This window comes from Melopsittacus undulatus, chromosome 8, assembly GCF_012275295.1.
Source record: "Melopsittacus undulatus isolate bMelUnd1 chromosome 8, bMelUnd1.mat.Z, whole genome shotgun sequence".
Taxonomy (NCBI): Eukaryota; Metazoa; Chordata; class Aves; order Psittaciformes; family Psittaculidae; genus Melopsittacus; species Melopsittacus undulatus.
The window spans coordinates 7,785,881-7,801,051 of NC_047534.1; the positions used below are offsets into that span (position 1 = coordinate 7,785,881).

General features: G+C 44.5%; 1 protein-coding gene across 1 annotated transcript; it reads left to right on the forward strand.

The window, feature by feature from the left end:
- Positions 1–816: 816 nt before the first annotated feature.
- Positions 817–9,567, forward strand: LOC117436565 (ubiquitin carboxyl-terminal hydrolase 42-like). Its single transcript, XM_034065358.1, has 15 exons — positions 817–1,001; positions 1,568–1,794; positions 2,140–2,340; positions 3,353–3,463; positions 3,612–3,714; positions 3,875–3,942; positions 4,088–4,158; positions 4,696–4,778; positions 5,150–5,261; positions 5,865–6,005; positions 6,219–6,319; positions 6,784–6,922; positions 7,620–8,351; positions 8,732–8,820; positions 8,946–9,567. The coding sequence occupies exons 1-15, from the start codon at positions 817–819 to the stop codon at positions 9,565–9,567; spliced, it is 2,985 nt and encodes a 994-aa protein (XP_033921249.1).
- Positions 9,568–15,171: the final 5,604 nt, after the last annotated feature.

The window sequence follows — 15,171 nt, forward strand, 5'->3', positions numbered from 1 at the left end:
CTGCCTGCTACCAGAAGCAATCCAAAAAAAGGCACCTTGTGCCTCCAGCCTGGAATTCGGGGCTTTCCCTTCAGAACAGTAAGTGCCCCGGGAGTAGAAAAGCATCGTGGTAAAAACCCCAGCTCCCGCGGCATGAGCGGCGTTGTTCCTTGCTCGGCGAGGAGGCGGCGGCTCCTCGCGGGGCCTGCCGCCTCCCGCGGGGAATGGAACGCTTCGAAGGGTTCCATTTCTCGCCGTCCTCGCGGCCCGACCGTTAGTTGCCGTGAGCACAGAGTCGCCGCTCGCTGCTGCGGTCCTGATTCCCGACGGTGCTCGAGGTGCGAGACTGGGGAGCGACAGCCGGGGTGGAGAGGGGAGGGCAGGGCAGGGGAGGGGAGGGGAGGGCAGGGGAGGGGTGGGGAGAGGAGGGGCGGGGAGGGGCGGGGCGGGAGGGCGCTGAGGCGGCGCGGGGCTGCGCCTGTCCCTGCACAGGGGTTGCGGCGGGTCGGAAGTGCAGAGCGGGGCTGGGTGGGAGGGTGAGGTGAAGTGAGGAGGGCGAGGCGAGGTGAAGCGAGAGATCCCTCGAGCCGTGCTCTGCCCTCGCCTTCCGCGTCAGGGTCGGTTTGTTTTGGCTGTGTTTGAGCTCTGCTTGCTCCCGAGCGCGGACATGCCGCGTGCCGCAGCGGTCCGGGAGAGCGGCCGTGCCAAAATTCTTTTAGGGACCAAAACCCGTCGGAAAGGCAGAGCGGGCGGGGGGGGGGGTGGGGGGGGGGGGCAGCGGGTGGGTGCTGCAGGCTGGGGACGGAAGGCCGGACAGTTCCATTTGGAACCGGTACTATGACGTTAACCGACTTGGAGAGCTTCTCTTGCGCCCCGGGAGCAGACCCTCAGAGCCCGGTGAAACACTGGGCAGCCGCGCCTTGGGAGAGCAGAGAAATCCCTGTGCGGAGGGAGACCACGGTCCTGAGGCGGACACAGACCCCGACCCCGGAGTTGAGAAACTGGGACACCTTTGCTTCTAGGTAAGGTAAAAGTGATCATTAACTGATACTGGTTTCCTGGGTTGACAGCTGGATTATTTTTGATGAAAGTAAACAAGCGTGGGGTGTGTGTGTCTGTGTGTGTGTTGGGGACATTCTTTATTTCGACTTTTTGTGTGTGTGTTTGGTTGTTTTTTTTTTTTTCGGGTGGTTGGTTTTACTTTTTCGTTGTTGGTTTGGTTTGGGTTGTTTTTTTCTTACGGTAGTGTTGCATTGTGGAAGCATAGTTTGCAATTTAGAGACATAGAAGTGCCTTCATGTCTTCATGTCTACCAGTAGTAGTTTGGTATTGCTCCTTATTTCTACTTAGGTACTTCTCTGTCTATTACTGTTTTACAGTCACTGCTGCAAATGTTTGTTTTGTCATGAGACAAAGGCGTAATCCCTACTCCCCACTTAAATGCAGTTTCCTGAGTGGGTTTTTTTATTTTGGTTGTTGTCGTTTGGGGGTTTTTTATTATTTCTTACCAGCTATTTAGTTCTTCAAGTTATTTCTTTGATACTGAGTGACAGCATTTCCTTCTGGAATGCTTCTTGATATCCTTAAGTCAACCAAAAGTTTTACCTCTGTTACAGATAAGAAGGATGAAGATACCTTCAGTATTGAAAAAGCTGGCCTTCAGGGGGCCCTACAAAGGGACTGCCAAGAAAACAAAAGCACACACTGTGAACTTGGGTCCAGTACCAGCCGAGGAAGATGCAGAGAAAGTGCCGAGAGGTTCTGTGTATTGTAGAACCTCTGAAAAACCTAAGCCTTTTGGCCAGGAAGAGTTAAGTAAGTGTGTCTTCTGTCCTTCCCCCCTTTTTTTGTTCTTCAGAACAAAAACCCCCAAAGTTAGAAAACGCAGTTCTCATTTGTTGCACTAATGTAAAGCAGGGTTGTGATGAATAAAGCCTTCAGCACTAGGCTGCAATTTTGTGAGTCCCCTAAGGCAACTGAAGGGACTGGTATTGGAAAATCTCTCTTACTTTTCCATCGTTCTTATAATCTGTTCATCACGTGGTTTTGCGCTGTGGGGCAGACCTGGTTCTTCTGGGTGCTCCTGCAGAATGCTCCCTTTTAAACATCCTTTTTCAAACAGAAACAGTAAATATTTTTTGAAATGTAATTTTCTTGCAGTTGTTAACGATGGAATTGCCCCACCACAACGAATCCTTTTTCCACCTGAGAAAATTCGCATGGATTGGCAACAGCCACTGAGTGTTGGAGTTGGACTGCAGAATATGGGCAATACGTGTTACCTTAATGCTACTCTGCAATGTCTGACGTACACACCTCCTCTGGCCAATTACATGCTGTCTCTTGAACACAGCAAGTCATGTGAGTACTTTCTAACATTATTATAAATACGTTGGACAGCTGCAAAGGTAAAAGAACAAGAGTGATTCTGTGGAGAAAACGCGTGGCTTTCCTGTTTTACCTGTAGAAGCCGGCTTTGAATGCGATCTTCGTGGTGCTTTTCAACCTAACCGATTCTGTGATTCCATAGTTATTTAGCAGGGAGCTCGGAATGGCATATAAAGTCTATTTGTTCATTTAATGCACAACGGTAAACTTGCAAAGAAAGACCATTTCTTTCTTTGTGTGAATAATGAAGTACGTTGTAAAGGAAGGCATTTGATGAATATTTGGCATTTGGGTTTCCTGCTGGTAGAAAGGTGGTAAAATTTGGGATGTTGGCATCGTAGCTTCTTCGTCTCTGCAGCCTAGATACCGTAATGTGCTAATATGGCAATAAATGACATGTTCACTGTGGACCCATTAAGAAAGCCCACACCCTAGAAAGCACTACGAGCTCATTTCTGCTGACCTGAAATGGAAATCTGTGTGGGGCAGTATTAAAATTCAGACTGTTTTTTTTCTAGTTAAAAATTTGTATTTTTTAAACCTTTGAATTTGCGTTCTTCGCATTTCCATGGTACGCTTGAACTGATTTAGGCATGGGAGCCTCTTTTCGTATCCTTCCAGGTCTGTTTTGACAAAGGTACATGCATGTTTTTTGGTTTGGCGTCTTAATGTTTATTCCTAGAAATTTAACTGTGTTTGTTTGACATAGATAAAAATGTTTCCAGCTAAGAACCCTGTTGTTGCAAAAAGGAGGGCGGAAATACTTGCACATACCTTCCTTTAACCTTTCCTTTCCCCCAGAGGATTCTTAGCTCTGTGTCATGTAGCTCACCTCAGAGCAGTATGCTGAAAATCACACCCATTCTCTCTTAGCGCTGTGTCATCAATATCAGTAGTGTTTCTCCTGGATATTGTTTTTTGGTTTTGTTCTTTTTTGGTAGCAGAGCTTATTTGACTAGACTGTGTTGCTTCTTTCACTCTTCAGGTCAGGAAAAAGGCTTCTGCATGATGTGTACATTGGAAGCTCACATTAACCAGGCCCTGCGTCTCTCTAAGAAGGCTGTCAAACCCATGTCTGTTATCAATGGCCTTAGAAGTAAGTCATTTCCGATGGTTTTCTTTTGATCTATTTGGTAACTTTTCAAAGCACTATTTGATGCATAGAAATGATTTTGATACTTTTAGAAACGTGAGTTTTCTTTCATTTTCTGGGAGATAAATATAACTACTTTCTTATTTATTAGGAACAGGAAAGCATTTCCGCTATGGCCGTCAAGAGGATGCACATGAATTCTTGTCCTTCACCGTTGAGGCTTTGCAGAAAGCTTGCTTGAATGGAAGCACCACGTACGCATAAACAAATTATTTAAGCTTTAAATGTTCTCTGGCCCCTTTCACTCCTTTCTTTACTATACTATATTAAAATGAATGTCCTTGGTAAAAACTGTTTGAAGAGCTAACTCTGAGCCTCGCATCACCTGAGGTCTGATTGATAATTTCTTTCCAGGTTGGACACATCTTCTCAAGCCACCACACTTATTAATCAAATATTTGGAGGATACCTAAGATCCCAAGGTACTTGTCAAAAATCTTCCTGTCCTTTGAACTGGTCTGTGTCTGTTTTGTCTGTAGTAAAGGACTTTGTACTTCGACTAAAGTAAAACGTAGGAAGACTTCAAATTTGTCCAGTCAGTGTTAAGCATTTGTATTTTGATTCCAGTAAAATGCTTGAACTGCAAAGCCGTTTCTGAAGCGTATGAACCATTCCTCGATATTACTTTGGATATAGAGGTAAGGTGTTTTGTGAATATGGGTCGAGCTGTATAAGGACCTGTAGAGCTTTCCAATTAAAGGCATTTTACTGAAAACTGTACACTGCTAAAAGGTAAGAGCTTGGTGGTGGATGGGTGTGGATTGGAGTTTGGTCTTGTGTGGAAGGCATGTAGATGCTCTTCACGTTTGCAGTGGGTTTAAGCTGTCAAACCAGTAATTATATCGACACAAACACCTATACTCTCACGCTTCTCGATTATTCTGCTCCAGCATGCGTCTATCGTTAGGCTGATGGGTTTGATTGTTCTCATTATTGGTGCCATAGCAGAGCAGAGATGCTGTCTGTGGCACTGCAAACTTTATTTCAAAGTAGCATCGTTTCCACAGGAGGTAAATGCTCAGCGTACTCTGAGGTTTCTGCCTCCTTCACAGTGGTTGCCGGTTGACAGTAGGTGACTTGAGGATGAGGTAGCAGGATTCTCTCGGTAACTACCAGGAAGTGTTTGAAATTTTGCATTTCCAGTGACTTAGGGCTCTACTTTCTTATTCATCCAGACTGTTACATCTGTTACCGAGGCTCTGGAACAATTGGTGAAACCTGAACAACTGGATGGAGAAAACAGCTATAAGTGTAGCAAGTAAGATTCTTACTAATTCCATCCGAGTATAAGAGAAAGCGTTTCATGTATCAGAGGAATATTTGGAAATAGAAGAATTGTGGCCATTAGCTGATATTAGACTTTTATTCCTAGTGCTGCCTGCACTGGGGCTTATTAGCCTTCGTAAGCGTGAGGTTGCACGCAGAAATATTTGTGTGGCCAGAAGTTAAAGGGGATGTCTGCTAAATAGTAGGGAGCTGAAGCACGGAGCTAAGGACAACGACTTGGGGTGGGAGGCAACATTAGTGCAGCATATGGGTTCATAGGCCTGTGCGAGAGATGAAAACTTGTTTGAGTTTTGGGAGGAGGAAGCATTTGCTTTTCAACGTTTGTCTGTGCTTGTTTTTAAGGTGCGAAAACATGGTTCCTGCCTCCAAGAGGTACACAATACATCGCTCCTCCAAAGTTCTCATCATAACGCTGAAAAGATTTTCAGCTTTTACTGGTGGCAAGATCAACAAGGTATATATTTGCAGCTGTAAAGCATCTTTATCTTGTTGGAATGGGAGATTTGCCCAAGAGAATAGCATTTGAAACAGGGCAAGTTTAGATTGGAAGAAATTCTTTACTCTTAGGGTGGTGAGGCACTGGAATGGGCTGCCCAGGGAAGTTGGGAGTGCTCCATCCCTGCTGGTGTCCAAGGTCAGGTTGGACAGAGCCTTCCTTGGGTGGCATGGTTTAGTGGCAGGTGTCCCTGCCCATGGCAGGGGGTTGGAACTTGATGATCTTAAGGTCCTTTCCAACCCTAACTATTCAATGGTTCTGTGATTTAAAGGTTGTTAATGTTTGCAGGCTGTAACTTTAATAGCAATAGTCTAAGTAAAGTCAATCTAACAGCTGCGGCTTACGGTAACCATAAGAGTATACCTCACTCTTAGAGCTAAATCTGCAGAAAACAGTTCTCTGCAGCTTCAATTATTAAATGCTGTTTCTGAGACTAGGTACTTTGAAGTGAATCAAGAATATATTTGTGTGATCCTAGCCTGTGTTTTTAGAAGGGTTTTTCTCAGGCTGTTCCATGAAGTGTTTCAGGGTAATTTTTGAATCTTCCTGTTTTGTGTTTAGGATGTAAAATACCCTGAATATTTGGATCTTCGAGCATATATGTCCCAGTCAATGGGAGAACCACTCATCTATTCTTTATATGCAGTTCTTGTTCATTCTGGTTCCACCTGCAATGAAGGACACTATATCTGCTTCATAAAGGTGGGTATCAGCTTGATTTCTAACAGGGTAAAATCATCCGTGCTGATAAGGAAAATGAATGTTACTGGCAACCACCATTCTGATGGAGAAAGGTTGAATGATGGGTTCTGTTTGATTTGTTTGGTAGGTTTTGTGCTGTAGTGTTCTGCCTGCGATGTCATTTGGACAACATGTATTTTGTCTGAACTTTTTTTGTCTGTCTTGTATTTGCAGGCCGGCAATGGATTTTGGTATCGAATGAATGATGCCATAGTGGAGCGTTCTGATACCGAAACGGTTCTCAATCAGCAAGCTTATTTACTTTTTTATATCAGGTAATACCAACTACTGAATCTGTTCAGAATATATTTACTTTCCTCTTACTGATACTTTTCTTTTTCCCCCAAGTGTTTTTCTTTCTGTCCTAGGAAAAGTGTACTGTTTCTGTAATTCGGTTTGCTCTAACCTGAACTTACCAGTGACATTTAGTGTCTCTCATTGCTTGGCCTTAAGCTGGTGTGCTTGTGTATGTTGCTCTATATATGCTCTATGTAGCTGGCTAATACAGAAGAGGAGAAATTACGCCATAGATGGTGTAAGGGTGAGTTGTTGCTCTGAAAAGGATAGTCACTGTAGGGAGACCATTGTCTGTTTTTTAGTTTGTAGTCTTGGTTGAGTCTTTTATATATGTCTTCTGTGTCACATCATCTGTTCTTATAAAATTTTAGATGGGTGTTTAATCCAAGAACAGGCTGAAAGAAAAACTCTAAACTGAGATCACTGCTTTTTTTCCCCCAAGGCGCTATGATTTGACACTTGGAGAACGTGGCTTTTACTTACCAGCACCGTCTTATCCCCGTTCATTCCCTGGTCAACCGGGGTCTAATAGTAAGCAGGCTGGATTTATGGGACCACGACTTCCTCCTCATATGATTAAGGTAGTTTGCAGGGAGCAAATAATGGCACCAAATTGTTAAGGTTGTTTTCTTTTGATTGCGGGGGAGGGGGGTACTGTTTTATGGCATCTGAGTTCTATTTTCCCTCCCACACTGCAGCTTTCTTCACAACCATCGGGCAACAGCCAGAATTATTCCAACAGTGGCTAATCCTAAATTGTGCAGCCATGCTACTTCATTATACTTCCAACTCAAAGTGCTTTCTAAAGCACCGAGAGCTGCTCTTCTGAGACACTTGAAGGAGTCTATTAATTCTTTGATGATGATGATCGTAATAATAATAATAATCACAACAGGCAAAGATCACTGTCCCTCAGTGTTACCTTGGCTGAGAGAGTGAAAAGAATTTATCTTGGTCCTGAGTACCAGAGCAATTACTGCAGTGTTTTCAGGGAATGTTTAAAGGGGAAAAGAAATGTATTTGTGAAGTGCTTTAGTCAATGTTAAGTTGTTTGTGTGGGTTTCAGAAATGAGGCTCATTTGATACCAAGATAGAGTAAACCAAAAGCAGCAGGAATTAGAAAAACTTGTTGGACTTTGGTTTATATTGGAAGTGGGGTGTTTTTCTTCTTAGGTGATGAGGCAATTTGTAGAAATACTTAGTAGGAGAATGTAATGTTTTAACAAGTGCTGTGGGATTGTACATATTCATCTTGCAATCTTTTCTGTTTCGATACAGAATTCAAGTCGTTTAAATGGAAATGGACCCCTAAAAGAGGATACAAATCCTGTTGGTATCACATTAAAAAGGCCATCTTCCGCTCCACCAACCGCTTGCATTCAAAACTGGGCAATGACCAGTCCTTCAGCTACGGATCCATCAAAAGCCCAGAAGATCACTCTCAGTATTCATAACAAATTGCCTGAGCGTCAGTCTGTGTCACAACCTGGCTGTCTTGCCAGTGCTTTGGAGAATGAGGATCTCAGCAAGACCGTGCCTTCCTCCACAATTACAAATTCTTTCAGAGCAGAGTCTACCTCAAATGCATCTACAGTGGCAGTTGCGGCTAACATTTCCAAACAGGAAGTTCCTGATGAAATGTTTGTAGAGCCAGCAGTGAGTCCAAGTCCTGCACTCGGCTCCGATGCTACAGTCCCTTCCAGTGCGGAGTCTTCAGGAAAATCTGAGGCTTCGAATGGCGTGTTTAAAATGAACTACAAAATATCTTCCAATGGAATTGTAATTTGGCAGGTGGTCGGCACATTGCAGAATTCCCGTTCTTTATGTGAGAGTGCTGAAGAAGAGAGATCCCATCCTGAGCTGCCACAAAATGATTCACTAAATGGTGCTATTAGTTTAGACATTGGATCTAAACAAAATGGACTGAAACTTGATGATTTTGCTTGCCAAGTCCAACCTGCTAAACCTTCTGAGATTTTCTCTGCTGAAACAAATGGATTGCTTGAACCAGTGAGTTACTTTGTTTTTCTAGAACTTCTCACCTCTGGTGTGCTTCGTATTCAGGAGCATTAAAATGTTCCTAATTCATGTGAAATACTGTGAAAACACACAGCACAAATTTCATCGTTAACAACTCTGTGCTATTGTCCCGTTAGAAACTGCAGAGCTGAACGGGCATGTGAGAACATGTCAGCTTCAGAAAGGTTCAGCTGAGATAATATTTCATCAGTTTCATAAATATATTGGGGGGAAGATGTGATGTGTGGAATAGCAATAGTACATATGAGGCAAATTGATCTTGTTTAATAAGTAATGAGGAAATTTTGCAAACAGTTTTCTACTAAAGGGAGTGGGCTTTTTGTCTCTTAACGTCTGCGTTTTAATTGTAGATACCTGTAGCTGAGTCACCAGTTCCTCAAGAAATAATCTTAGAATCCCTGGCCTACAACCGCCTGAACAGGTCGTCAGAGAAAACAAGGTAAATTCAGTATACTCTGATGAAAAAAAGATTTCATACATATTGATCATTGTTTTACCCATCTAGTAGTACTATTTAATAGAAAGCTTTGAATCAGTACAACAAATCCCACACTGTACATGTAGGGTTGCAGATGTCAGCGCCGAGCATGTATTATTCTGGTGTGAATTACAAGCAGATGCCTCAGGAAAATGTTCTCGTTACAGATCCCGAAGCAGAGAAAGAACAGAACAAGACAGGAATAGATATTACCCTTCCAAAGCAGAGAGAACATGGAGCACGGAAAGGCTCTATCGAGATGAATCACGGAGATGGGAAAAATGCAGATATTACAAGGATTATTCCTCTGTTCATGGAACGGAAGATGGCAGAGAGAGGAAGTACACTCATTTTGATAAAGACTTTGACAAACTGAGTCAGTTCTACAAATTACATAGCGATTATCATTGCAAGAGCAGATGGGCTCACAACACTCACTGCAGAGAGGAAGGAGCGCATGACTTGGGCAGCCACAGAGGAAATTTCCATCCTTGTTCACTAGCTCAGCAGCAGCCTGAAAAACACTCTGGGGAAGGGCACGCACCTCCACCTGCCTCAGCTCATGCACAGTTTGACAACTCTTTCCGGGAAAACGAAAAACCGAGGCTTGGCAAGAGGAAACATGGCGACACAGAAGGAAGCAAAAGCGAGGTGGAAAAGAAACGCTGCCAGATAGATGATAAATATCAAGGGAAGGATTCCAAGTAAGTGGGGATTCCAGCATAATCTGCATTTTTTTTCTTAACTCTTTTCTGAATGTTTGTCATGCCTGCCTTTTCCCCATTGTTTCTAAGTGATTTATATAGGATGTGTCTTGCACCCCACTACACAGGTCAGGGGCATTAGGATTGTAGGCGTAAGAGATGTGTAGGCGTAAGAGATGTTAACCGATAAACACAGTGATAGAACTCCACTTTGATCCACTGCTTGCAACACAAGTGGGATATGAGGGCTGCGAAAAGCAGTTTGTTAAGGCTGGAGAATTTTAGTGTTTCCTCCAGTCCATAGATGTTCATGAACTCCCTCTTGTGGAAGGTCTGTCTTTAAAAGTCATAAATAAATGGGTCTGAAGTAGGAATTTTCACCTTAGCATAGATTCAAAATGCAGTCAATTTGGATGTGGGGAAGCTACCTTCTCAAGTCCATCGGATCATATAGTCACAGAGCAGATGGAGCTGTGTGCGGGCTTAAGACTTCTCTTTCAGAAGCCAAACCACTGAGTCATGGTTTGATGTTGAACGGCATGACAGGGAGTGACATTGCTTTCTTTTGTCTTTCAGATGCAAAGCTCACTGATGGAAGCCTTCAATACCCAACCTAAGCCTACCAACAAAATCAACTAATTCTCATCCTCAATCCCAACTTTTTACCTTCAAAACCGTCAACTCTTTACCTTCAAAAATGATGGCTCTTTACATGGAACTCGGCATTACCAATATTGACCATCAAAACTTAGAATTTATTATCGAAACATTTACCATGAGGACAAAATCCAATCATAAGTGGTGCTTAACATTTCTGCACAGAATTTTACCATGAAAGACTTTTTTTTAGTTTTTAACTTGAGACTTTGTTTTTTAAGATAATCCAAAAGTGTGGAAACTTTTTACTACTGCTGAACATTGTAAATTACCACATTGTGTTCTCACACGTGTGAGATAAGGCCCTGGAATAGACCATCTCAAATGCTGCTTATTACAGGCTCAGGTTGACTTTATGTTATTCATGTAATGTTACTCCAAGTTAGACACCTGGTGCAAGTGCAACCAGGGATTACAAAAATTGCAACTGACAGTCTGTATATTTAATTTAAAGACTTATTTAAGATTTCACAAGTAGAATTTTTTGCAAGAGCTTCATTTTCTTCCCTGTTCTGTCAGACACTAGGAACTAATGTACTTGACATACGAGTTATATTCAAGATCTGGAAGAAAATCATCTGGTTCTCAGCATTGTGAAACAACAGATATGCAGTTCTGAATGTATTTCTCAAGATGATTTGTAATACTCTTCCATATGCTTTTATGACATTTTCTTAATATACTGTCACTTGTCTGAAGTGTCAGTTGTCTGGTTTTGTCTCTCTAAAGTGGCTAGCTAAAGACAAATTCATACTGTGATTTTAATTTTTATTCTTAAATGCTATCAAACTGTGATGCACTTATTATTCACTGGTCCTGCATCAGGAGATGAGTGGGGAACCTGTATTAAATACAGTTCATCTGAATAATCTGTCTGGTTTATACAAGCTGTGTTGTTCAGAGATGTCTAAAGTTTGATCTTTGTTTTTTTAAAGATAAAAAGCACTTGCCCCACTGTAAATATATAGCATGTACAATTTATATAGTATATAAATACAGCAAAGTTAAAATGGATTTTTACTTGAGTTTTACTGGAGTTATTTAAAATGCAGTATGTCATGTGAATTGACAGCTTTCAGAGTGTATTTGATGCTCAAGAAATTAGATCTTTCTTTCAGTGGTAGGTAAGATGATGCTGTCGCTGTGACCCAGAGAAGATCAGTAACTTGGGATTTCAGCTGCCTAAACAAGAATGCAGAAGGCTTTCTCCTTTGGTGTTAAAAGCTTCCACCACCAGGCAGTAAGCTGGGAGCTCATCAGTAGCTTTTTACTGTGTGTGACACTAAACCAAAATCCAAAGGAGCAAGGTTAATGTTTTAGTAAATACTTAAAGAAATATTTTGGTACGTGGAAAACCCCATAAAGCCAATCTATAAGTGTACCCTGCATAATGTTCCTATGGCAACAGTTCTGTGAAGTTACATAAAGTAACATGACAAAGAAACCACACACTGTTCCTGTGTCTGGCTTTTTCTTCTTCTTTTGTCCTCTGGCTCCATGATTTGGTGTCTTGTCGTTGATGAATAACCTCGTCACAGGTGTATCAAAGGAGTTTCAGCATTGACTACTTGTCATGGTTTAAGCCCAGCCGGTACTTCAGAACCATGCAGCCACTCGCTCACTCTGCCCTTTCTTCCACCCTGCTCCCGGAGGGTTGGCGAGGAGTATCGAAAGAATGTAAATCCCAAGGGTTGAGATAAGAAAGTCCAGTAACTAAGGTATAACACAAACCACTACTGCTGCTACCAATAGTAATGATGAGGGAAGGAACAAGGGGAGGGAATATAAAACTAAAAGGGGAGAAGAAAAACTAATGAAGACAAAATGATCTTCAATACAATTGCTCAGCACCTGCCAACCAATATCCAGCCTGACCTCAGCAGCCATCTGGGCCTTCCAGGTATCTCCCACCAGTTCATTTCCTGGGCATAACATGCTGTGGTATGGAATACCCTTTTGGCTAGTTTGGGTCAGGTGTCCTTTCCCTGCTTCCTCCTGGTTTCCCGTGCCCCTCCTCACTGGCAGAGCATGAAACTGAAAAGTCCTTGATCAGCGTAAGCATTACTTAGGAGAAACTAAAACATCAGTGGGTTATAGTACTGTTATCAGACTAAAGTGGAAAACAGCACTGCAGCAGCTACTAAGAAGGAGAAAAGTAACTCTTACAGCTGAACCCAGGACAGTATCCACCCATGGAATATCCATGCCATTTAGGTCATGCTCAGATCCCATTTTTTTTTTTCACTATACCATTGCTTTTTGTCTCATATATACACGCACACACAAAGAGAGATACCATTCCTTTGTCCATGGACCATCCCTATAAAGTTTGCTGGATTCACTCAGTCCACAGTGTCAGGCTCCATCTCTTGTAACAGCCTCTCAGGGCAGGAGAGATGGTATGCTGGGTTGGGTTGGGTTGTTGCCTGATGACAACACCACTGAACTCGTATGGTTGCTGCTGAGCTTGTCAGTTTTTGTCAAAGTTCATTCTTTGTTGGGATGATGGTCAGAGGGAAGTCAAGGTCAGTCAATGCTGACCTGAGTACAGTTCTGTTGCTGCTGCTGGCTTTCTTATGACTTCATTCTCCACAATCTCCCAGAGTGGTAGAGATGAGAATCTGGCTTATAGGCTATAGAAGTGTTCTACAGCAGGCAACAGCATATGAGTTCATGGACTGCTTTCCCCCTAAATTAATCCCCCTGAGGTACACACTGGACTTCCCCATGTTCCCACGTTACCCACCCAGGTTCCTGAGCAAAAGCAATCCCATGAGTGGGTTTGCCTTTACCTGAAGGAGGAATAGCCCAGACTGTCTTCCCCAGCAAATTCTTTATGTGCACCACAGGAACTTTATCCCCCTTTACAGTATGCAAAAGTTCTGACTGGGCTGGGCCAGCCCTGTTGGCAGATCCCCTGGTGCTGACCAACCAGGTGGCTTTTGGTAAATGTGTATCCCAATCACAGAATCACAGAATCCCAAGGGTTGGAAGGGACCTCAGAAGATCATCTAGTCCAACCCCCCTGCAAGAGCAGGGTAACCTAGAGTACATCACACAGGAACTTGTCCAGGCGGGCCTCAAATATCTCCAATGTAGGAGACTCCACAACCCCCCTGGGCAACCTGTTCCAATGTTCTGTCACTCTTACAGTAAAGAAGTTCTTCCTGATGTTAACGTGGAACCTCCTATGCTCCAGTTTACACCCATTGCCCCTTGTCCTACCCCTGGATATCACTGAAAAAAGCCTAGCTCCATCATCCTGACACCCACCCTTTACATATTTGTAAACACTCATGAGGTCACCCCTCAGTCTCCTCCAAGCTAAAGAGACCCAGCTCCCTCAGCCTCTCCTCATCAGGGAGGTGTTCCACTCCCTTAAGCATCTTTGTGCCTCTGCGCTGGACTCATTTTTAACAATGATTGATACAGAGTATGTCATGCAAATCACTTGTGAACGCCAAGTAATACTTCAAATCAGTCCCTATCTGTGCAGCATTTATATTTTAAACTGTAGCTAGAAACACTTTCCCAGAAAATACAGGTATTCAACTGGTAAACCACAAGTCTCAGTCTGTAGGATTTGGTCTACAAGAGATCTAGCTTTTCCAGCCAGCATATCTACATAGGAACGCACTAAATCTTGAAAATATGCCTTGTTTTCATCTAGAAAGCATTCTAAATGCTGCTCAGTTGACAGAGGTGCAGTTTTGTACCGGTTTAAACTGATTCGAAATGTGAAGCAACGTAGAGCTTATTTTGTCAGAATAGTGTCAATTTGAAGTCACTCCGGCTGAGCTGAAGTTTTCTGTACATTTCTCTGCCTGCACTGCACTGGCACCGGGGCTGATGGAAGCGGCCACACGGTTCAGATGCTGAGCGGAGGCGGCAAGGCAAAAGGAAGGGAAAGAGAGCGGCGGGAGCAGGCGGCTCAGCTCAGCTCAGCTCTTCTCATCTCTGTCGGCCGCTGTGGCGCGGGTCAGGCACCCGGCCGCTGGCCTCCTGGCTGACGGGCAGCGGAGGGGTGGGAGTCCGCGGCGGGGCTGGGCTGGGCGACGTCCCCGCTATGGAGCGGACGGACCCAGCCTCGCCGCCGCTCGACCGGCAGGACCGGGGAGGGGCGGGAAAGCGCTGAGGCGGCGCTGCGCTGCGCCTGCCCCCGCAGCACCGGTTGCCGCCACCCGGAATTACCGAACGGGTCTGGGTCCGAGCGTGAGGCGGAGTGAGAAGGGCGAGGCGACGTGAAGCCAGGGATCCCTCGGAGCCGTGCTCCGCCCCCGCCTGCCGTGTCGGGATCGGTTCGCTTTGCCTGTGGTTGGGCTCTGGCCGCTCCCGACAGCGGACACGTTCCGTGCCGCGCCGCTCCCTGAGAGCGGCGGTGCCAAAATGCCTTCAGGAACTAAAACCTGTCGGAAAGGCAAAGCTGGGGGTGAACGGGCGGGTGCTTGATGCTTAGCGCTGGTGACGGATGGTCGGACAGTTCCATTTCGGACTGGACGTTAACCGACTTTGAGAGCGTATCTTGCGACCCGGGAGAAGCAGACCGTCAGACCGCGGCGAAACACCGGGCACACACCCCTGGGGGGACAGCGAGACCCCTGGGGCGTCACAAACTGCGGCCCTGGGCGGACACACACCAGACGCCTGTGCGGAGAGATGCAGACCCTGGGGCCGCTCTCGCTGCTCCCTACAACTCGCGGTCCCCGACATCGGGGTGGCCAGTAGTGGCAGGAAGCGTTGCTGGGCTCCGACAGCGGGGAATGAGACCTTCGAGTGCCTCTCTACTTCGTGTACCTTAGCTGGCTTCCACTTAAGATTTTCCTTAACTGGAATAACTCCGAGTTTCCCAGCCTGGCACTTGGACTCTTTCTTTATGACAGTAAACGAGTGCGGCGTGTTTGTGTTCGGGTTATTCCTTTTTTTTTTTTTTTTTTTTTAAACGGTTTGATTT